We start from the raw sequence: 24,178 nt of genomic DNA, 5'->3' as shown, positions 1-24,178 counted from the left end.
TGAGAATTTCAACGTGGCTTCCTACCTCTAAAGGATTCCCCACTTCTCTTCAATCTGCAGTCAGGCCAGATAACCCCTATTTTCCCAATATCCCCTCCTGGTTCCACCTTGGAACATCACCTGCTCTGCTCCCAATACTCTCTCTAAACAGGGAAGAGATGCTCACTCTTTGGGGTCCCTCATCCCATGGGTATGTTTGAAAATTATAAACCCTGTAATTGACAGTTATTTTATTGGTTTCCTAGCCTCTGAAGCCCTTTCCTGTGTTTGGAGAATCCCCATCCCCACTCTGGAGTCTTAGTGGGAAGCAGAGCCCAGCTCTTCCTACGTAAGATCCCCACTCCCATTTGCCTTCCTGCTACAGCAGGGACATGGGACATAAGTGCAACACGTCTCCACGGCTCCTCCAGACGAAGCCAGAGACAACTCAGAGCATCCTCTCTTGCAGTAGGGCAGGTAGAACACGCAGGACCCACTGGCAGCAGCAGTAGCATCTTGGGGCAGCCGCAGAAATGCTCTCACCAGACCAGTTCTAGGATCTGCTCCTGGCAGGTAGCCTAAATCTGGTTCTCCAGACTTCCCAGCCTTCTGACCTATTCTACCTAAAGGAGTCACATTTGGGTTCTGTTGCTTACAACCAGGGACCCTGATGTTGGCCGTTCAACCCAGAAAAACGCACAAATGCAAATGAACTGCACAGACCTTCAAGCAAGTCACAGACTAGCAAAGCCCCACCCACCTGCAAGGGCAGCCCCGCGGGCGCTCCAGGAGCCAACCGGAGACGCCTCCCTCCTTTGGACACCACGCCTGCCTCAGTCAGCACTAGCTTCCACTCCTCCACAGATCCCCAGTTAGTCCGCGCCTCTGCGCCCTGGTGCAGTGCCTTTGCTCAGCTCCTGCCTGACCTACTGCAACAGCTCTTAGAGTCCTCCCTGCCTCTGGACTGGTCCCTCCAAAGGATTCCTCAAGCCTCCTTCAACACACTAAAATCTCCTTAGCGCTCCAAGTAGCTATCAGAAATTCGACACCTCAGCAAGAAAGACCTTCAAGGATGGAGGTTTCTCTGTCTTTAGCCTCCGCCCCATGCCTGGCCAAGGTGATGATGCAGAGATGCAGGCCAGGATCCCCAGTTCCAACATCTGGGTTTTATGGGAAACAGCCCAATTTTCAAATACTGTCAACTGTATTTTTTTAAAACCTTAAATACTGTGATAAATAAAACATCTGTAGGCTAAGCATGGCCCATAGACATCTAGTTTATGACCTCTATCTGCTGCCTGCATCGTATTTGTGAATATGTTTTCTCTAAACTTGAGTGGTTCTCCACTGACTGGTAGATACTTAAGTAAATGTTTCTTCAACAAACGAATGAACAAGTAGACAACGTGAGTCAGGTGGGAGGGGGCCAAGCAAGGAAGAGAAAGATGGAAAACCATGATGAGTGAGGCCTGAGAGATCAAGCTTTACCCCTTTCTGCTCTGGGAAGTTTTCTGTTCAGGGCCAGTGGCTCTGGGGCTGGTGTTAAAGGAGAGCGGCTCCCAGAAGAGACCCCGGGGCAGAGCGCTGGCAAGGACAGAGGTCTGAACTTAGCAAAATCAAGGAGGCAACTTACCAAAAATCATGTACGATGCACATTTTACATGCACTTAAATATTTTAATCATAAGGAGAGGACAGAGTTGCGCCAGTAAACTTTTAACTCCATTTTCCAGACTAGGAGAACAAGCTACAGGTTCAGGGGCTGGAAATAGAGAGCAAATTGCTCAATCCCAGTTTCTGTAGTTCCTTCCATATAAAATTACAAAACAAGATCCAGGAAGGCTGGAGAACTGGCCATTGCCAGGCAGAGAAATTACATTTTTGTTTTCAAGGAGAAAAAAAAGCCCGTAAATATTTAAATTTCTATACCAGTCAGCCTCAGTTCGAACTTAAAACTCAAAAAATCTGACTGGTTGACTCCCCTGGTATTACTGTTGCTGGTAAAGCCGTAAGTGCAGAGAAAGAGAAAATGAAATGAAATATTTTCCCAGCAGGCTCATGGCTCCTCTTGGCCCATGGGGGAGGCCAGGGAAGGGCAGAGTGTGCATCTGGGACAAAGCGGCTGACCAGTGAATTCATGGAAAGTCTGAACCCAAGCCAGAAGCAAGAACACAGGGGGAGTGAAGTTATCACCACACAGTGAGAAGTAAGGATAGATCAAGGAAAACGTCTGTAAATGCCACGTGGGAATGTTCTACGGCTCTAAAAGAAAAGTAGAGAATTGGTCGCAACCATCCTTGGGCCTTGGAAACCATTGTTCTTTCCCTGTGCTGAGGATGTTCATGCCCCATCATCCACCTGGGTGGCCGCTTGTCACTCAGGTCTCACATGAGGAAACAGCTCCCAGGGAGATCTTCCCCGACCATCAAACTCCCTGGCACCCTCTGTCACATTACCCTGTTTTATTTTCTTTATCACGTTGATCAGTACCTAAATTTTTTTCATTTGTTTCCTTACTTTTTTGATTGACCTTAAAGCAGGGGTTGTGTCTGTCTTGTTCCCTGCTGTGTCCCAAAAGCCAGGCCCAGAGATGGGCACATGAAGTGATAACCACTGAATAAAAGGTGATGAAACACACCACAAAGGGAAACACTCTCTGACATTCTGCTGGTCAAAAATGATCCTTGTTTTCTACTAGAACACTGTCTGGGAGAGATAACGAAGGTTATCCCGCAGAAACCCGGCCTGCCCATGGCTGACGGCTCCTCTTGGTCAGCCTCCTTCACAGCCACACTGTCCTAACACTGACCACAGACACATGGACAAAATCAAATCCTTCGCCACAAAAAAGCACTTGGGCACAAAATAACATTGCTTCTAAGACAGGAAATATTTTAAGTTTATTTTTTAAACATTTTTCTTAGTACTTCAGGATGCCATGGAATCCGAGGGCACCCCCCAAACAGATGTAAGATCAAATACCTGATCAGGTAGCAGTACACGGTCACGGGGCGGGGCATCTTAATTCTTCCTAGGTTAGAAAGGACTCTGTGGCCTTCAAAGCCAGGGGCGACGGGGAAGACTTTGGTGGATTCCCTGAAGGTCTAAATGTCACAGACTTTCTTAATGCCATTTGGCCATGAACTTAACAGTTTGCATTTATGAAAGGAAGAATCTGAGAATACTCTTGTGTGCACTTAGAACAGTGCCTTAAGCATCTATTTCTTTAAAATGAAATAAAACTGTAATGTTGAGAAGAAAAAACATACAAGGGGTGGTGTGCAGAAGACAGAAACCACCAGCATGGAACCCTGCATCCGCCAGGCCCACAGCCACGCCGCCTGCGGCGTGCTCCCTCCTGCAGGACTCCTCTGTAGGCTGCCTGCGACCGGTTTGGGTGGCAGGGTCTCGTCTTTCACGCTATTTCCCACTACAGGATCTAGCATGGTGCCTTGACAATAGCAGGAATTCAATAACCTAATTTGATGAACTGGTGAATGGACAGACGAATGAGCTATGAAGGTAGCCGCATCGGGTGCTCCGTTGTGGAAACAGCAGCATCTAACAGCACGAGGACGTCTGACCTTCCAGCCCCTTCCCAAACTAAAACCATGCTTCCCAACCTTTTCAGCCTTATTCCACCCTCTGATAACGATTCAGTTCCATATCACACAGGGCTCGGGAGATTGTGAATGGAGAACCCCAGGCCAGTGGCTCTCAACTGTAGTTTTACCCTCCAGAGGACATCTGGCAGTGCCCAGAGAAATTTCTGGTTGTCACCATGAGGGGAGAGTGCTACTGGCATCTAGCGGGTGGAGGCTGGTATGTTGCTCACCACAACGCCATGAAGCCCCCACTGGGGTCCACATCAAAGAACGATCCAGCCCCAAGTGTCAACAGTGCAGAGGTTGAGGAACGGGCTATGCCTAGGGGGACGTATTCTCCTTGCTCTTTGCCCTTGGACTATACTCCTTTCTCAACTGTACTCCCTTGTCTTCCTAAGAAGAGAAGTCATCCTAAAACAGGTGTCAACCATCTCTAAAGCAGATGTCTTCGCTGTCACCGTTGATGGGAAAAATCCAAGAACACTAACAGCAGTGCATATTTGTACTTCACAGTTTGCAAAAATGTCTTCTAATATATTCTCATTTGCTTCTCCCAAGAATCTGGGTAGTAAATGGGGGAAGTAACATTATACTCATTTTAGAGCCAAATAAGGAGACTAGTTAAGCAAACCACCATCCCTATGGATCAAGGGCAATAAAGACATTGATGCTCAGAAACAGAGTGGCTTGTTCAAGAACACACCCATGCAGGAGCAGAGTGGTGGACACCACAGATCAGGCTTTCTGATGGCTCTGCCCCCTCCTTCACAACAGTGGTCTTCTCATAGAAAAGTGATGCAACAAGCTAAGTGTTTGCCTCCCGCTGCCATGAGCAAGTTGCCCATGAAATACTGGGCAGCACCTGTTTCCACCAGGTAGGATGCTTTCAGGGGAAACAGGGCAGTGAGGAACGAAAAGGCCGCCAGACTGGGCAGCTGTGTGCTGGATGAACTGAACCAACGCTGGGTCCTTACAACCTGCCCTAGAATGGTAATGCTTCAGCCCACTTTTAGATCATTAGTTCAGGTTGCTCAAGATAAAAACATGCACATTTCTCTAATAGAATGCTTGGCCAGAGAGATTAGATTTTTGTTTTTAATGGGCTATTATAGTACTTAAGACTAATAAGATGAGAATGAGGACTTTTCTTTATAGGCCCTCCCCCAAAAGATTTGGGGGTCAGACCTTTGAGAAAACTTCGACTCAACTAGGAATTTTCAAAGGCTCCACAGAAACACATTTGCTTGCAGCAGCCTGTTTAGTTTGACCTAATCCTACTAGAGACACTTGCTAGACTGGCCTTCAGCAGCAAGGCGGGGCAACCTGCATGACGCCAAGAGCTAGGCCGCCTGGCTTTGAGTCCAGGCTCTGCCACCCACCCAGTGGGTGACTCTGGCCAGGTCATCTGTAAAGCAGGGATGAAACTGGCAGCACCTGCTTCGTGGAGTTGTGGTGGGGATTCAGTGAGTTACTCCACGTGGTGAAGTCTCAAAACAGGCCTCGGCACACCGTAAGTTCATCAGTGACTATAATTTTGGTCACTTTAGAGGATCTATTTGGAAACTGCACAAAAAACAATGAAAAAGTAGTTGTAGTTGCCTGACTTAACCCTCTCCTCCTTATATCAATATCAAACATGAAGGGAGAGAGGAGAAGGCTTTTCCTATTTTGCAACTAATTTGGGACTCCGGGGAGCTTTTCTCAGTGTCTTCGGAAGTCACTTGGAATGAACTGGTATTCTAGTTCAAAGAAAGACTTCCACTATCGTCAACATCAGTGGGAACTGGGTTCAAAACCCAGTTCGGCCACTTCCTAGCATTAGGACCTTAGACATGCTACTTTCTGAGTCTCCATTTCCTAATCAGCACAGAGAGTAAGATAAGACAGACTGACTCCTAGGGCTATAGTGAGGCTTAGATTTTATAAACTGCAGGCACATTGTATGAGGCTCAAAAAAAAAAAAAAAAAGATTACAACTGCTGTATTCTCTGTTTCCTCACCATCTTTTATTTATTTATTTTTTTTGTGGTACGCGGGCCTCTCACTGCTGTGGCCTCTCCCGTTGTGCAGCACAGGCTCCGGACGCGCAGGCTCAGCGGCCATGGCCCACAGGCCCAGCCCCTCCGCGGCATGTGGGATCTTCCCGGACCGGGGCACGAACCCACGTCCCCTGCATCGGCAGGCGGATTCTCAACCACTGCGCCACCAGGGAAGCCCTCCTCATCATCTTTAATAGGCCAGAACACAGATGTTTCTTCCCCTAACACTCTCCAAGTAGCACGCTGTGTACACCTAACTGAGATGGGCACGACATTCTGCCACACAGGAGACTGGGGGCGTATTGATGAGGAGATCCTCCACGAGGACAAAGAATAGAAATAAAAAATGCTGTATTCAAAAACTGCTGCATTGTTTAGTTCGTAAGTTTCCTTTTGCCAAGGATGACCGACTTTTGTGAGACTGGAAATAAATCTTGTCCCAGGCACCTCAGGGCACACACACACGGCAAATAAAGTTTTCAGTTCCAAAGGCACTGCGTTTTTATCTATAAATGTTCTTAGAAAAGCATTTCTACGGCTAGCACCTTATACTAATTCCACTAGGTCTGCAAATCAACCATTCTTTTTTAAAATTTTTAACAGAAAAAATGAAGCCTAGTTCCAAGTCACACACTAACACATGAGCAAATTCTAATTAAGGCTTTTAATTTCTCGCTTCCAGCAATCTACTTTGCCACTAAATAACCCTGCAACCTAGAGCAATTCTTCAGATCTCAGCTTAAACATCTGTTCTCCAGCATGATCCTTGGCCTGGACCGAATGCTGCTTCTAGGTTGTGCTCATCACATCTAGTTACCCGACTCTCAGGAAATTGCCTGTCATCCTCTGGAGCCCTCACTCCTCCCCACCTTGTGTTTGTTTTCTCTCTCTTTCTCACACACACACTCACACTCACACTCACACACTCACACAACCCGTGTTGTGTAATACAGTAGCCATTAGCCACAGTGGCTTTGAGTACTTAAAATGTGGCTAATCCCAAATGAGATGTGATTTAAGTATCAAATACACACCAGACTTTGAAGACTTAGCCCAAAAAACTATATACAAACCATTCTGAGAGTAACTTTATCATGGTTAAATGTTGAAACAATATTCTCAACATATTTCAGTTAAATAATTATTAAAATTAGTTTCTTTTTACTTTTTTAATGTGGCTACTAGAAAAATTTAAGTTACATATATAGCTCACATTATATTTCTATCGGTCAACTGCTGGTCTATACTGAAGGTTCTGTGAAAGACCTCTGTCTGTGTTTTTTGCCATTGCACCTCTCCTAGCCCCCTCAACCAGTACAGCACCTGGCTAATGGTAAGTACACAATAACAATTCGTTGATTTAATGGTGTCTCTAAATCTGTCTGTATGTATGTTTCCCCGTCTCTACATTGGAGATAGTGGCTCTATGTACAATATAAGATGGTCATGAGAATAACATCATCAAGAAATGTAGTGCTTTCTTTGAAAGGTAAAAATCATGCTATGAATATGACTGCTTTTGCTGAAAAGCCTGCAATTAATTTTGAACACTTAGGCAATGATTTGTATGCCTAAACACGTTCTTTGAGTTATAATAGAAAAATATTACAAATTAATGCTGAAAGAGGTGGAGAGTGAACACCTCAAGGGGAAATAACTGTAGGAAAAAAACAAAGTAAAGCTGAGGTGTGACCACAACTAATGGGAAGGCAAACAGAGCCCACAAACTCGCAGAAGCCCCTTTATTGTTCTGTTTGCATTAAAAAAGCAGAAGCGTGTGGTGCTGACGGATTCCAGTGCTAATGGGGACATACATACTGCGAGTACTTATCCAAGAAAGAGAGTCTCTTTCCACCCACCCTTCCCACCAAAAAAGCCCTCACAAGGAATACCATTCTGGTTACCAAAAAACCTCCGGTACGCAGGCCTAAACCACACAATCCCCTTTTATATAAACTGAGTCTCCATGACAGTGAACTTGACGTGGCAGGTGAAGAGTTAAGTGGGTACCTTTCCTACCTGCCTGGACTGCTAACACTCCAGCTGAAAGAACCCCAGGGCTGACAAATCAGCTTTATACCCACCCAGCAGGGAAGCTGAAAGTGCGCGGAGACGCTGGTGAGTGGAATACACCGGGGAAGAGAAACAGACCAGAGACTAATCTCTGATCCAGGACCATTTCAAAGACCCGAGAAGATGAGGGTTTTAAAAAAAAAAAAAGTTTTGTAAGTCTTTTCTTTAAACCAGAAGTACCAGATCAAAAGCTCCTTAACCTTGCGTTTGACATGAATACACCCCAAGCAACTCTCAACTGTAAGAGCTGGAATCTGGTCCCCTCCACCGGCAGGAAAGGCACAGACCATCCCACGGCCTCGGAAGAAGGGTCTGGGGCGCCGGAGAGCAGAGCAAGCCGGGTTTTCTATTCTAGAAGGCACAGGTCGCCCTGCGCAGAAACCACGCGATCCGGATAAATCAGCTCTGAATCTGTGCTCTCACCACCCGCCCCCCCCCGCCCCCCAGGGAATTAAAAGCACCTCAGGATTTAGGCCTTTGTCAACTTTTCTGTCCACAAGAAAAAGTTATCTGCGTACACGGAAAAAAAAAATCTGGGAAGAGGAAATTACGGAAGAGAAGACACTTATCTACTCCACTTTAGTAATGATGTGGGTGGTGAGGCTTCAAGAGCCGAGTCTGGGGGTGAAGGGGAGGGGAGAAAAGGCAGAAACCACAATCCTTGTGAGCTCAGCCCAAGTCGGGGCAGAACAAGCGCCGGCGCCGCTAAAGGGCACGGCTAGCTCTCAGCCACAAGCCGGAAGCGGCGGGGCCCGGGGGCCTCGCAGACGCAGGCACGCGGCGGCCCCCGCCTCTCGGGGGCCCGGGGGCGCGGAGGGCTCCCCTCGCCGGCAAAGCCCCGCGCAGGCAGGCTGAGGAGTGGAGGCAGAGGGCAGGAACGAGGGACACGTTACCTTGTTCATCCCATTCCCCATGGCGGCCGCGCGGTCTAGCGCCCGGGGCGCGGCGGCAGGCGCACTGAGGGCATGTTGGAGCGGGCGGGGGAGCAGCGGGAGGGCGGGCAGGGGGCACTGCGCGTCCGCAGCGTAAACAGCAACACGGACCGGCGGCGCCCAGGCCTCTCTGTCCGCTGCGCTCCTGTCCCCCGCGGCCCCCGGGCTCCCCGGCCGCCGGACAGCGGCACAGGCGCCCCTGCGGGAAGGGGCTCGCGGCGCCCGCCCCCTCCCGGAGTGAGCCCGGCGCCTGCCACGCCGGCCCCCGGGACTTGTGGACGCGGTTCCTAGGGGCCCGGCCGGGGCGCTGGGATTATGTCTCCCGGGGACCGGGGTGCAGGGACATGACTCCTGGAAGCGGGGGCCTCCAGGATTCTGGCTACTCGGGGGCCCGGGCCCAGGGCGCACGCGCACCCCCGCCCCGACCGCCGTCGCCCTGCGCGTTCCGAGACGGGGCGGGGCCGGTGGTCACGCAGGCGCAGCCCCTACCCAGTGAGGCGTGTCACGGGTCGCTCCCCGGGGGTCAGGGTCACCAAAACTCCGGCAGGCCTTTCCCCGGGGCCACTGGGGGCCTGTTACCGGCAGTCGCCGCCCTGCCTTGACTGCCTGGGTGAATCAGGTGCTAATCGAAGCCTTGGTCTTGCAGGCTCCCCTGCCTGGGTTTTCTGAGTGCTACCGATTTAGTCCGGGTGGGGGGATTCCTACGGCCCTGCCGCGCCCACGAAGAGCGAGAAGGCTCACCCGGTGGAGAAGGTGGGCTCGGTGACTCATCTCTGGGATGACCTAACCTCCCGACCCTGGCGGAGCAGATGTCCGGATGTCAGACGTCATACCGTGACTTTGGACGGCCAGTGTGCCCCCTTCAGATTGTAAACTGGCTCTAGTAGTTGCATGGGTATGTTGATACAATTGCTTCCGGAAAGCCCCTTTCTTTGCTAAGCAACACGGTAATGTCTGCGTTGTGGTTCTGCCTGGAGTGGAACACTTTCTAACCTGTAGCAGAATTGTGTAAGTATTCTGTCACCCTTACTAAACTGACTTCTTCCCTGCGGACAGAATCCTTGACCTAGGCGTTTAGCCGTTTCATTTTTATACCCTCAGCAATGCCCTGCACATCGTGGGTGCTTGATAATTATTTGTTAAATGAACGGATGCCTCATTCTGATACGGCCGGGCTCACCTCCGATGACCTCATTTCATCTGCTCCTCCTTTCCCGAGTCGCAGCCACACAGACTTTCTGTGTGTCCCTTGAACGTGCCACCCTTGGCGCTTGATCTGTTGACCATGGCCTTGAGCCTTTGTGTGGGCTGTGCTCTCCACCCAGCCGTCTCAGTCCCTAGCTGGCTCTTCCCTTCAAGCTCCCAGCCCAGATGTCACCTCCTCAAAGAGGCTTTTCCAGACCACCCGATCTAAAGGAGATTCTCCAGTCACCATCATATTACCCGGTATTGTTTTCTTCATAGCAATTAAGATGAGTGGACATTCTCCTATTTATTTGCTATCTATCTCACTGGAAAGCATCCTGCAGAGGAAAAGGACCTTGTCTGTCTTATTCACTGCTGCAGCCACATGGCCAGGGACAGGGCCTGGCACAAAACAGGTGTTCAGTAAATATTTGTGGAGTAAGTTCACAAATTCCAGAAGACTGAGGAAACAGTAGTGAGGCTCTAAGGAAGGCTGACATTTTGAAAAGAACTTGCAGACTCCATCTTAGTCATTTCCCTCCTTGTTGATGTCTTCTGGGCCACAACAGGTACCAGAGCCCCACGTGTAGGAAGCCCCCCTTGGTGTGCACCCAAATTGTCCCCCGTGGGTAGGATAGGACCCTTCCTATCCCTTGCTTCTGGGGTGTTCCTTCCCCACCACCTTCACTTCCTCTTTTCCCTCCCCCTCCCAGTCACCTGGACAGCCCACCTCCTCTGCCCCTCACCATCATTACTTGTACTGCTTTCCTGCTTATAGACAGCACAGCATGGTTAGTGGGCTGCCTGGGGAATCCCAAGACCAGCCTGTGTCCCTAAATCTCAGAGTGCTATTGGGCAAGATGATCAGCTTTTCTGAACCATTTTTTTCCTCCTTAAAATAGAGCACTGGACTGTGAATTTTCAAAGGTCCTAGCCAGCAATCAGTGAACGACTTTTATTTCCCTCCTCTGCTTGTGCTGTCGTTGCTTCCAGTTCAGATGAACTTTCGAAAACATGAACAATTCTTGAGTTAGTATCTGCCCATAAATGACAGAGCCACACCCAGTTTTTCTTCTGCCATCCATTTGGAACATTTTCTTTCTCTTATTCATTTCTTATAAACTTATTTTTCTAGCTCAGACCATCTGCTTAACAAGCTCTCCTAAGCTCAGAACCAGCTATGGTGTGTGCGTGTGTGTGCGTTTGTGTGTCTGTATTTGTGTGTGTGTCTGTGTCTTCGTGCGTGTGTGTGCACGTGTGTCTGCATGGGTGTGTCGGGAAAGTTTTCCACAAGGGACTCTTATCTCCCTGCACTCCCGTCCACCTTATCCTTGAAGCTAACCCCAACTCTCTGCATCATAACCCCCAAATTATCATTGTCATGTGTTGCAATTCTGTGACTAAAGAAAAGGAAAAGAGAAAGTCTGATCCATTTTGACATGTCCTGGTTTTCTCTTTTAATTTTCATAGCACCACCTCAGAGATTTTCAGGTTCAGCTCTCATGCTGAACAGGCGACATACTCATTTCCAAGCTCCTTCCTGTCTTCCTCTTTTATTCTTCATAGCTGCTGATAATGGAAAGAAGGGAGGGAAGAAGACCCCTAGAGGAAGCTGGAGTAGAATCTATTTAGAATCTCTTTAGAGTCGCATTTAGAGTAGAATCCATTCACTTGCATTCTTATTCGTAAAAGTGTTAAGGCATCATAAGCCTAGTGGAATCTCACTCCGTGTAAGAGTTTTCCTTCTACTTTTCTTGCTGCTGTTTTCCTGTGTCTCAGCACAGCCAACACCACGCATTTTGGCAGCAACTCCCGAACAAACAAAGCTTTCGTGTGTGCACAGCGCGGAATGGTTACCAGGCACGTGGCCAGCAGGGACCATACGCATGTGGTTGAGGATAACCAGTTAGTGGTGTACTGAGTGAGCAATAACTTTGAACTTTAAGGTGGGAGTGTGTAAAAGCCCACAAGCAGAAGTTCAGCCATTAGAGCCACAGCCAGGTCATTACGGGTGTTGCTGATAATTCGGAGAATTGAGATCAACCTTGGCCCAAGTGGGAAGTAGTGAAGCAATCTTCCTTGGCCTTTTGAACATACTGCAATCTGGAGTGTCTCGGCCTCAGCACTGCTGACATTTGGGGCTAGATCTTTTTTTTTTTTTCTTGTGGGGCTGTCCTGTGCGTTGTACGATGTTTAGCAGTATCCCTGGCCTCTGCTACTGGATGCCAGTGGCACCCCTCTGTCATGATGGTCAGAAACGTCTGCAGCCCTTGGAGAGCAAATGCAGCCCCTGCCAGTGTTGTTTGTGCAGTGGGCGCATAGGGGTGAGATCTTTTAGGGACGAGATTTCTTTCTCTGTGTGCCTCTTGCCCTCTCTCTTTCTCTCACTTGGTAACCACTTAAAGGTACACTAATAGGTGATGTTAGCCCTCTGCAGAATCCTCAGGCCACACGGTCAAATTAGAACAAATTAAGAACAAGAGGTTAAGGTGAAGAGCTAATCTAGCCAAAACATGACTGAAAGTTAAAAGAAAAAGCTAGAACCTAATGAATTGTGGAAATAAGTAAAAAAAAAAAAAAAAAAAAAAAAAGAGTCTATAACTACTGAAGCAAAAGCACAAAACATTTTTCTCTGCTTCTCCAGAACTGTCCAGAAGGAGAATGGGTATCCAGTTGAGTGCTTGGGGCCTTGCCAAGCAGTGTGAGCACAAGGATGGCCCCTTCAGTGACCTCAGCGTTTGAAAGGCCACTGATTTCCAGCCTCCAAGCAGTCTCCTGAACATGAACTTGGTTTCCTTCTTCCACTTAAGAGGTTTGGGGACCGCGGATCTCAGAGCACTGACAACTGGAGAGTGTGGCGTCAGGGGAAAACAGCAGGAGGAACGAATACCCAGGTAGGTAAGCAGGGTAGAGAGACGTGGTGGAGAGTCTGGGAGGAGGTAAGTGGAGAGACGCCAGCAGGCATGTAGTTGGGCATCAGTCAACTACGTTGACATGTAGAGCTCCCAGCTGGGTTGGCAGGGGCAAGGGCTGCCCAGTTGTGGAGGAATGGAGCTGTGAGGCAGATTGTAAGGCAAAGTATCAGGCAAAGGGGGAATAAGACAGAGCCCGGGTCGCTAAAGACTGGAGGAAGGTGACACTGCTGTCAGCCTACAGGTTGTAGCACGTATGCCTGTGTGTTGTCAGTATACCTAGTTTCCAGAATTGTAAGCTTCATGAGGGCAGGGACAAGTTGTCATCAATCTTAGTATCCAGCACCTGAAATAGCCCCTACTATGTGGGGAAACCTTCAGATGTTTGTTGATTAAGGAGAGAAAACACAACTGGGAGATTGTTGCATTTATCCAGACGTAAGGTTCACAAATAATTCATCCCTTTATATGCCAGATACTCTGTCAATGCTGTATCTACTTAGCCTGCCTTTCTAGAGCAATGCAATTTCCATGTGGGATGGCTGTGATCTAGGAGTGACCAAAGTCCTACTGTGCCTTGTTTTTAAAACTGATGCAGTATATACTGGTGAGAGAGAGACAGAAAGACGAGAGAGAGAGAGAGAGAGAGAGAGAGAGGGGTGGGGGGGGGAGAGAGAGAGAGAGAGAGGGAGGGAGATTGAACACAGTGCTTGCATGTGTTGCTGTGCCCTTCCTCTTGATTTGCAGCCATAGCTGTGGTTGGCAGAGCCCAGCTCTGTAATTCTGCCCTTGACGTCATGCTGTTCTTTGAGCTTTGGTTAGGAAAGCAGTCCTGGCTTATGAACATCATCTTGCAGGTTGGCTATGGTTCCTTTTCTTGTCAGGAATGGTTTGACTCCACCTCTGCACTCCCCTCTCTCTACTAAGGAAGGTCTACCTGAGACAACAAACAGGTCCTTTAAAACCCTTCATGGTGAAAAAAACAGAAGCCTTTCATGGTCGATGATCCCAGCCCAAAACAGCTGACAAAATCTGAACAACGAATGTATTTTAGGTTCAGTAGAATAATTGCCCTTTCCATCTGTGTGTGACAAGGCTGGCATAAGATACAACCTGGGCCTTACTTTGTATTCTAGCTCATCTGGGTGCAAGGAGACACACCAAGTACTTCCCTGATGATGGTCAGAAATGTCTGCAGCCCTTGGAGAGCAAATGCAGCCCCTGCCAGTGTTGTTTGTGCAGTGGGCCCATAGGGATGAGATATTTTAGGGACGAGATTTCTTTCTCTGTGTGTCTCTTTCTCTCACTTGATAACCACTCAAATGTACACTAATAGGTGATGTTAGCTGGTTTCATGTGTGTAGCTAAGTGATTCAGACTGTTTTCACGGTCTCCAGATCTTCCTAAAACCCTATTCAAAGTGACTGCATGGCCTGCAATCTAGTGGAGAGTGGGCTAGCCCCTGAGTGTCCCTGGCCAGAGGATCCGTCTGCATTTACCACACCTGCATGCCCAGCTGCCCTCTGGGAGGCGTACTTCTGCTTCTTCAAATGCCTTTGGTGGTTGGGGGCAGCCCTGAACTGAAGACACGAGAGAACATGGCAAGAGAAGCCCCAGCTCTGAGAAACAGCTGGGCAGGGGCAGCTCCCCTTAGAGAGACTGATCCGCACCTGCGGAATGTTACTGTAGAGTTCTTTCCTACTGAAGAGCTTCATGTTGGTTAGTTTTGTTTGTTTTTTTCCCCCTTTTATGTGAAACAGAAATTGAACTAGATCTGAAGACATTAAAAAGTGTCTGGGTAGGGGGCTGGATGGAGAAGGGGGTTTCCTCAGAGGATGGAATGTCCCAAGAGAAATTTCACTTGTCGTGAGAGGGGAAGTCCATTTCATATGACGTAGTGGTGTCATTGTTCAACACTCTGTTGGGCAATTTGTTAATATTTATCATTATTTTGATTTGTCATTCATCATTAAAACCCTGTGAATTACAGAAAGACCATTATACATAAAGTGCTACTCAGGCTAAACAATAGATCAGGATCATTTTCTTTCTTGTACACGACGGGGCGTTTGTGTTTTCTCACTGACCATCTCTTGGTCTGCAGGAGACCACCTGCCTCCACCCAGACAAGACAATTTCACTCAGAGCTGCGTATGGCTGTTCAAAGCTGGCACCTTTCCAGTGCTTGTGGGCCTGCACTTTTTACCATCTCTGTCATACCTGTGTGTCCTCTCTATGCAGGGCTTCAACTCCAGATCTGCATAGACAGCCACCAGCACAGGAGCAACTGCTGCAAGGAGGATCAAGCCACGGTAGCACGAGGTGTATTCAGTTCACAGGAAGTTAGGGTGTGTTTCTCTTTCACCTCTCATACATCCAGTAACCCCTGAAAGAGGGCAGGAAGGTCTGAGGCAATGCTCGCCCTGATTCACCAACACACAACTTGCATACTGTACAGACTAGAGCAATGTCTCAATCTAAAAACATTTATATTTGGCTTTATAATGGCATCAGTTTCTCCCCATTCTGCTTCAAAATACAAGGGAGTCCTTACTTTACGTCTCTTGTAACTAAAGGGTCCACGATGGTGCTTACCCTATCAAAGGCACAGTTTGTCTTCAAGGTGATGTGAGATCTGTCTCTAAACATAGAAAACTTTGTGACTTTTAAATAGCAGTCTCCTCTCCTGCTTGTCGAGGTTTTGTAAGGCAGCCCGAGGGCAAGTGCAGTGGCTGCTTAGAGAGAGAGATAATTGATATATAAGACAGTGTGGTGTGTGGACGTCTTTCCTCACTGCAGTGCTTCTAAAAATGTGTATAATTTTTTGAAGTATAGTCATTTACAATGTTGTGTTGGTTTCATGTGTATAGCTAAGTGATTCAGTTATATATATTACACATTTTCAGATTATTTTTCATTATAGGTTATTGCAAGATATTGAATATAACAAAAAAATGTACAATTTAAGGGGAACTTTGCTTTTAAAATCTCACTATGTTCGTTGCAGTCGTAACAACCAAGCAAACGGGGCAGGAAGCTCTCTGCTTTGTGGTTATTTTATTCAAGCCATGTATGAAGTTTCTTTTTGGTATAAAGGTATGTGTGTGGTTTTTTTCCTTGAGTAACAGTAACTCTAGGACTTCAGAGTCGGTGTAAGTGTTGATTCTGATCTCCAGAGTTACATATCTGGCTATGACAGGGCTGCAGAGGTAAAATGTCTGCTGTGTGGTAGAGGCAGAACTACCTTGAAACAGACCGTGCTCCCTTCTGGTTGTTAAGTGTAAAGTTTCACTGAGTCAAGATAATAACCCCTTAGCCCTCTTTACCTATTTCCTAAAAAAAATCTATGGTTTTAGTTTGTATCCGTCACTTTCTGTTCTTTTTAATTTTATGAAATTTCTTATTTCTAAAATGTTTAGTTATCACATAAAAAAGAGGGGACAGGGCTTCCCTGGTGGCGCAGTGGTTGAGAGTCCGCCTGCCGATGCAGGGGACGTGGGTTTGTGCCCCGGTCCGGGAAGATCCCACGCACCGCGGAGCGGCCGGGCCCGTGGGCCATGGCCGCTGAGCCTGCGCGTCCGGAGCCTGTGCTCCGCAACGGGAGAGGCCACAGCAGTGAGAGGCCCGCGTACTGCAAAAAAAAAAAAAAAAAAAAAAAAAAAAAAAAAAGAGGGGACAGTTTGGTCCCTTCACTCAGTATAAAGCATCTGTCATGAGTGTTACTATCTTGTCCCAGTTTGCCCAGGATTTCCCTCATTTTAGAACTGGGAGTCCTGTGTCCCAGGAAGCCCTTTAATCCTTGGCAATCCAGGACAGCTGGTTACCCTAGATCTATGATGTATTTTGGGGGAATACACATTAGCTTTAAATAAGAAAAAATACTTAATTTTTACTTAAGCAGCTTCCTCTTTATTTACAAATAGTTCCAGGTGTGAAATGTTGAAAAGGAGCAGTTGTCTCCCATTACTGGACAGAGCCAGGCTGTCTCCAGCTGCTTCTATGTGGCAGGAACTGGTCTCTCCTTAACAGTTATAGCAGCTGCTACTTTCCAGAAGGGAAGTATTGGCTAAAGAAAAGTCAATGTCAGTATTTCTCCCTGAAGAAAAATGCATATTGATCTTCCCCAAAACAAATCAATAGTTGTGTTAGGTTCAATTTGAATATTTTCCCTAGAAACTCTCTCAGAGTAACCATGAGAGCCTAATAGATTTTCCTTATAGTATTAAATTGACGAGATCACAATGCTTGAAAGAGTACTTATTTCAAGGAAAATGGACAGTTCCCTAAAAGCAGTTAGATTTTCACAAAGCGGAGGGTTTGGGGACATAAATGCTTTAATTGAGCATCTTCTTTCTCCTCGTAACTCCCCCTCACTGCCTACTGTCCCTCAGCCTAGTTACTGCTCCCCAGGTAACACGGCCTTAGACATCCTTCTGCAACCCCATTTCCAAGCATTAAGGTGACATTTTTATTCATTCGACCAACATTTATTGAAAACCTACTAGGTTCTAGGCATTGTGCCAGAAGCTGAGGATACAGAAATAAAAACAAAGCTGCCCCACACTCAACTCACATTTATTTATAAGTTCATTGGAAATAGGGACTTACACATAAATGATTTCATGGACTATGGTATATGCTGAGTTTGTAAAACTTGCTTTTCGGAACTCAGAGGAGGGCACTCAGAACTGCCTTAGCTGGCTCTTCTTTTCTATAAAAATAAGCATCCTATCTTAAGAAGGAAGAGGCGATTAGGACACAGACACACACAGAGGGATAGACCTTATGAGGACACAGGGAGAAGACCGCTGCCTACACACCAAGGAGAGAGGCCTCAGGAGGAACCAACCCTGCTGACACCTTGGTCTTGGACTTACAGCTTCCAGAACTGTGAGACAATAATGTTCTGCTGTTAAAAGGAATAAGAGATGTTGTCTGTCCAGTCTGTGGTACTTTGCTATGGCAGCAGTTCTAGAAAACTAATACAGAGAAGGAAGCAGCCACTGCCAGAACCGTGACTTTGTAGGGAAGCCATGGGGAAGAGATGCCCTAGCCTCTCTGTCCAACTGCTCTCTATCTCACTTAAAAAATAAACCTACCTGGAGGCCGGCAAAGGAGCCCAAGTGATTTGCTCCATATGTACACTCTCCCAGGGCACTTGCAGGACAGAGAAGGGTAAGAATGGATTCGGGGGGACAAATAGAAAATGATCAGCAAAGACATCTCATCAAGTTTTGAAAAGAAGGGCTCCATGGAGGAGGTGGCTCTTGAACTGGGTGTGGAATAATAAATGAGTTAATATGAATAAAGTACTTAGAAGCTTACTTGTACCGTAATATGAGTTGTGTGTGGTGTTGTTTTTACCACCATACCCTTTCTATTTATTATTTCTGGTTCATCCTGGCAGTCCAGGAAGGTTGGTATTATTTTCCCCTTTTTACAGATAAGAGAATTAGGCTCAAAGAGGTTGAGCAAATGGCTAAGCCAGTTTCCATACTCAAGCCTGCCTAGCTCAGAAGCCACCAGTCCAGGTTGCATCCCTGATAGCCATCAGCCAGATGATGAAACCTGAATAAAGGACAATTCCGAAAGAGGATGTTACAGACACAGGGGCATGTTGGCAAGGATTTCCCTGGCAAGAGAGACTGTGGCACCTTTGGGGACCTGAGGTGGTTTACCAAGGTGGCAACATGGAATGCAAAGTGGAGAGAGGCAAGACATCAGTGGAAGGGGGGCAGAGCCAGTTTAAAGACATCTTCATATGCCATGCCAGGAAGTTTAGGCTCCCTCTCAGAGATGTTGGGGACCCTTTGCAGGATTTGGATTTGAGAATGGGCATCTTGAGGGCTTTTGGGAGTATGTCATATTTTAGTAGGTGAGACTGAAGATGGGGAGATCACTTAGAAGGCCATTGCCTGGTGAAAAATAATGAGAGCCCTAAATAAAGATTGGCAGAGGGGATGGAGAGAAGGGCTGGTTGGGGAAAAGGGAAGAGGGAGAATTCGTAGGACTTGAAGATTAATTGGATACAGGAGATTGGAAAGGGGGAAGAGCAAAGGGTTACCCCAGGTTTCTAGCTTTGGCAACTGTATAGATGGTAGCGCCATTCACAAGGGTGGGAGCACAGGAGGAGGAACAGGGTTAGTGGGAGAGCGATGATTATTGTCTGGACATGCCGAGTTTCAGATACCTCTGGGTTATCCAGGTAGAAAATACAGAGCTAAATTACTCCAGAAAATATAGAAAACCCAATGATGACTTAAATTGTGTTGTATCTCACAGCATAAATCACAATATCTTGATTGCTCTAAAAAGTGACTATTTTTCCTACCTTTGTTCTGAGAGATAAGCAAATACCACCATGATTAGGTCATAGTTATAAGAGTGTTATTTCAGTAATTTTTTAAATAAGCAATTATTGTTCCAATTTTACATAAAGTACTAAAATAGGTATTGGGAGATAGGAAGGTAATAGTGAAAGATGAATAAAATAGAGTCTTCCAGGAATAACTGATGGAGTTACAAAAATGAAACAAAAGAGTGACCCAAAGAGGATGGAATTAAATATGGACATGGTATGCCTCAAGTTTTCCAACTGAACACTAGCGTGATGACTAAGCTACTCATAAATCACATTCCAGTTATGTTGTCAGCAATAGAAAATAATAATAGGAATAAGGGCCAGATAAAGGCAACAACTCTTAAACCCCACTGGTAGAGCAAATTATACATGTCACGCAGGAGGCCTCTTTCTAGTGTATCATTTCAAATTAGCTCTAATAGGCAACAAATAATGAGGAAGTAAACTATGCAATGCCGAAACTTGTAAAGATAATAAAGGTGCCTGTGTATTCTAAATAAGAGACTCCAAAGATGGTTTTATGAGATCTTAATTCGAAATAATTTATTTTATCATCCACCTCAACTTCAGTGGCTTGGTAGTTCTGACAACCCTAATTATGGTCAGCAGGTATTCCTCAGGTGCCAAGTAGTATAAAAGAGAGACAGCCTCCTTGAGAAATGGCTCTCAGTCCTCCTAAAAGTCCCTTGCAAAAGCATCTGTTTGGTTATGCTGTTGGTCAAACAAATGCCCCTAATATATATTTGGATGATGAGAAAGATAAGGCACCATGCATTTTCTTTATTGCAATAAAAAAACTATGTACTTTGTTATATCCTAACTGAAATTTCACTTAAGACATAAATAGAAAGGCAAGGAATTCTAAACATACAGAAGACAAGGAATATTGCTCCTACTCTAACAAGTAAAAACTAGATAAACTATATAATTATAACTTTGCTTGAACCCATCAGAGACCTGAGGTCACAGGTAAACTAAATAGCCCCAAGTCCAAGGAAACGTAGGCCCTTTCAGGGATAGAGAGGATACAAGCACTTGCCCACCCATGGTAGAAGATAGCAGGAAAAGATACCGGGCACCATACAAGTAGGTAAGAGCTAAAATTTTGGTAACAGATTGCTAGAGGCCAAGTACGAGCTAGTGTGAAAGGCCCCCAGGTGACATGAGGAGAGTCTGTGCCCACTCACAGCCTCTTCCCCACAGACTTTCATCAGATCCCTATCGGTGTGACTGGGGCTGGGGGTAGGAGGTGGGAGGCAGCCCCTGTGGGGTGCAGACGTGGACGAGGGGAGTGCTGCCAGCCCAGGGAAATCCGAGTCCCATCCAGGCCTGTCTCCCCTTTGCGACTAAAGCTCTACGTCCCTGGGAGAGGGACATGCACAAAGGAGCATGTGTTGTGTCTCAGGAAAGATTAAGAATAAAAACGATCTATCTCTGGGGGAGGGACAGAAAACAGTCCTGGCCCAGGATCCCATACCAGTACCTTGGAGGGCTCCTGCCACTGGGAGAGGGCTGGGAACTGCAACACTAGGGTTACCAGGTTTAGCATGTAAAGCTAGAGCTAAATCTGAATTTCACAAAAACAATAAAAAAAATTCTGTGTAAATATGTCACCTCGCAGTGGTAGACGGCCGTTGCTTGTTCCTTGGCGCTCACTATCTTTGTGATGGGAAATGGGAGAATGCTTTGTTGTCCTGGTCTAGCTGCAGTCTCAGATGGGTCCTGTGTGCCTGGGACTCCAGGATTGGGCTTCTCCTCTTCCCATGGAGTCAAATTATTCTGCATATCTTTGGCAGCTCAAGTATGGGTAGGGTTATCAGAAAAAAAAAATTAAATTTGAACTTTACATACACAACAAATAATTTGAACTTTACATACACAACAGATAATTGTTTAGCATTAGCATGGATTATTAATGCTTACGGTTCTATGACTCCCATTTTAACTGACCAAAAACTAAAGTTAAGATAGGGTGACTCCCCATAATCATGTGCTGAGTAAGTGGAAAGTGTGTGTCTTCAGGGCACCAGCACTTAACTGCTACTCCAATGTGAATCCTTTCTGTACTGTGCACACTTACTTACAACACTGTATTTCATTAGAGATAATTACAGAGCAACCCCACGTGGATTTCTAACAACCATTTTTTAAATAATAGAATTGTTTTTAATTTTTAATAATATTAAAAATTTTTCCATACGTTGAGCTGATTAATAGAATCACAGATTAGAACTTATTGTTTTTTATTTCACACACTTATATTTCTAGACATCTACTGTGATTCTAATTCTGCTAAAAGAAGAACATCTAAATATTTGTCTCTGCTTGGCTGAGTTTGTCTAAGTTGGTGGAGGAAGCAACAAAGAGGAACCACAACTCCAGATATAATTCTGAAGAATAGCAGAGAGAAATATAGAAATTTCCATGTCTTCTTAGAGTATAGACTAACAAAAAAAACTAAACCAAAACAAATAAATGATAATACTGGGCACAGCCAGGCACATGTCTGAGAGTCTCGGGAAAGCATAGTTTCCTTTTAATGCAGAGAAGATACGGTTTTAATTTTATAAAACTGAATTCTTGAATTACAAAAATTCTTCTAGTTCTAGGGGAGAGAAATTGAATTTCCTGAGATAATATTATGTTAATTAATTTTCTCTTGCTGCTTTAACAATTTACCACAAACTTGGTGGCTTAAAATGAAACAAATTTATTAGCTTACAGTTTTGCGGGTTAGAGGTCTGACATGGGTTTCACTGGGCTAAAATCCAGGTGTTGGCAGGCTGCCTTCCTTTCTGGAGGTTGTAGAGGAGAATCTGGTTCCTCCTCATTGGTCTGCTGGCAGAATTCAGTCCCTGCAGTTGTAAAACCTATGTCCATGTTTTCTTGCTGGCTGTAAGTTGAGGGCCACTTCCAGCTTCTGGAGGTCACTAGATTGCTTTCTCCATCTTCAAAGCATTAGCAGCCTGAATCCTTTGCACATTGCGTTTCTCTGAACCACTCTTTTTCATTGTCTTCCACTTTTAAGGATTCAGATGTTTAGACTGGGCCAGGATAATATCTCTGTCTCAAGGTTCCTAACCTTAATCACATCTGCAAAGTGCATTTTGCCATGTAGGGCGGCAGTGTATTCACAGGGGATTAGGATATGGACATCTTTGATGTATTCTGCCTGCCGTACATAGAGATTAGTTAAGAATTTTGAAGCTGCAAATAGAAAACCTGACTGCTAGTGAGTTAAAGCAATAGGAATTATTTTTCTGTGATAGAATGGGGTCTGGAGGCAGTGAGATTAGGTTTGGGTGCCCATCAGGGTCTGGCCTCTTTCATCTTTCTACTCTACCATCTTTAGTGTTTTGACTTGCTGATGTTGCTGCAGTCCCAGGCACTATGTCTGCTTTCAAGGTTAGAAAACAGAGGGAGAGCTATTACAGAATCTCTCCTTCAAACTTTCTTGTGTATCTTTGATCAGAACAGGGTCATGTGGCCACACTTGTTGCAAGAAAGTATAAAAAATAGAGTACCTGGCAAAGATGAACTATATTGTCTGGAAAGTCTTAGAGCAATTATAAGTCATCTCATGAGAGACCATCTTGGGAAATATCTGGGGATTTTAAGCAAAGAAGAATAGGGGAGGGTTCTTGAGTAGGCAGTGAACAATGAGTTATCTCACAGAATCAAATGAAAAATAAAGCAACCAATAGTCAGAAGAGAAATTCCCAGCATGTCTCCAAGGATCTGAGCAGGAGGGATTTGTGAAGCTTTTCCCTAGATAATACAATAATGTGACTCTCCTCCAACAACTCCTAATATAAATCTGCATTTTTACTTCTAGACTTTAAATCCCTGGGAGAAAAAAAATTTGATTGGCCCAGGTTAGGTGAGATGCCCACCCCTGGGTTTATCAATTATGACCCTGAAGTCAGGGACATTTAGTGCAGACAAGGCCTAACCCTGGACATCTAACCCTGTGTATTGAAGACTATTCTAGAGCAATGGTAATTATTAGATGAAGCTTTAGCAAAGTGATGTCTGTGAACGCTAAAAAAGTAAATATGGATGAAACTTAAAAATTGAAATTCTGACTAGATGACTGGGTCATGATTTTATTATGTGATAATGATGGCCAACACAGTGTAGTGGCAGAAGTTTTTCCAAATAACATTGAAATATTATTTGGTGAGAACTAAAGTTAATGGGCTAATGCAAGAAATGTCTAGTGATGATTCTACCAAAAATATGAAGCATATGAATGAGATTTTACACTAATACTTCAGAAGTGGTAACCTTTACTGTTGCCTGTTTATCCCTCTCAAAACTATTTACCTATATGGAGGATTCTATTGACATCATACTCAATGATGAAAAGCTGAAAGCTTTTTCTCTAAGCTCAGGAACAAGACAAGGATGCCTTCTCTTGCCACTTTTATTTAACATAGTACTGGAATTCCTAGCCAGAGCAACTAGGAAGAAAAAGAAATAAATGACATCCAAATCAAAAAGAAAGAAGGAAAACTCTCTATCTGCAGATGACATAGTATTATACATAGAAAATCCTAAAAGACTCTACCAACACTGTTAGAACTAATAAACAAGTAAAGTTGCAAGATACAAAATCAATATACAAAAGTCAGTTGTATTTCTATACACTAGCAATGAACTATCAGAAAGAGAAATGAAGAAAAGAATGCCATTTACAATTGTATCAAAAAAAATTAAGTACATAGGAATAAATTTAACCAGGAAGGTGAAAGACCTATATTCTGAAAACTATAAGACATGGAGAAAAGAAATTGAAGATGACACAAATAAGTGGAAAGGTATTCTGTGCTCATAAATTGGAAGAATTAATATTGTTAAAATGTCCATGTGCTACTCAAAGCAATCTACAGATTTATTGTCATCCCTATCAAAATTTCAATGGCATTTTTTTCCTAAAGAAATAGAATAAACAATTCTAGAAGTTGTAGAGAACCACAGAAGACCCCAAATAGCCAAAGCCATCTTGAGAAAGAAGAACAAAGCTGGAGGCATCACACTTCCTGATTTCAAACTATATTACAAAGCTATGGCTTTGTAATATAGAATAGACT

At 45.4% G+C, this 24,178-nt stretch overlaps 1 protein-coding gene and 1 long non-coding RNA gene across 8 annotated transcripts in view; one reads left to right on the top strand and one right to left on the bottom strand.

The window, feature by feature from the left end:
* Positions 1 to 9,067, bottom strand: part of DUSP22 (dual specificity phosphatase 22) — a 71,727-nt gene extending 62,660 nt beyond the window's left edge. Inside the window, exon 1 of one of the 5 annotated variants that reach the window (XM_079935361.1) lies at positions 8,589 to 9,067. In XM_079935361.1, the coding sequence (XP_079791487.1) occupies positions 8,589 to 8,609 (21 nt within the window). In that variant the 5' untranslated portion in view covers positions 8,610 to 9,067. The remainder of the gene's footprint in view (positions 1 to 8,588) is intronic. The other 4 variants (XM_079935358.1, XM_079935359.1, XM_079935360.1 and 1 more) reach the window with 4 other exon arrangements.
* Positions 9,068 to 9,218: 151 nt separating this feature from the next.
* Positions 9,219 to 17,146, top strand: LOC307193434. Of its 3 annotated transcripts, none has more exons than XR_013830318.1 (3): positions 9,219 to 9,522; positions 12,457 to 12,706; positions 14,966 to 17,146. It is a non-coding gene; the product is annotated as an uncharacterized lncRNA (long non-coding RNA). The 3 variants fall into 3 exon arrangements; XR_013830319.1 differs by having other exon boundaries at positions 9,219 to 9,635; XR_013830320.1 differs by lacking the exon at positions 14,966 to 17,146 and adding an exon at positions 13,861 to 14,957 and having other exon boundaries at positions 9,219 to 9,635.
* Positions 17,147 to 24,178: the final 7,032 nt, after the last annotated feature.

Source organism: Stenella coeruleoalba (assembly GCF_951394435.1).
Source record: "Stenella coeruleoalba genome assembly, chromosome: 10".
Taxonomy (NCBI): Eukaryota; Metazoa; Chordata; class Mammalia; order Artiodactyla; family Delphinidae; genus Stenella; species Stenella coeruleoalba.
Note: the sequence above shows the minus strand (reverse complement) of the source record. Positions and strands in the feature narration are given on the sequence as shown.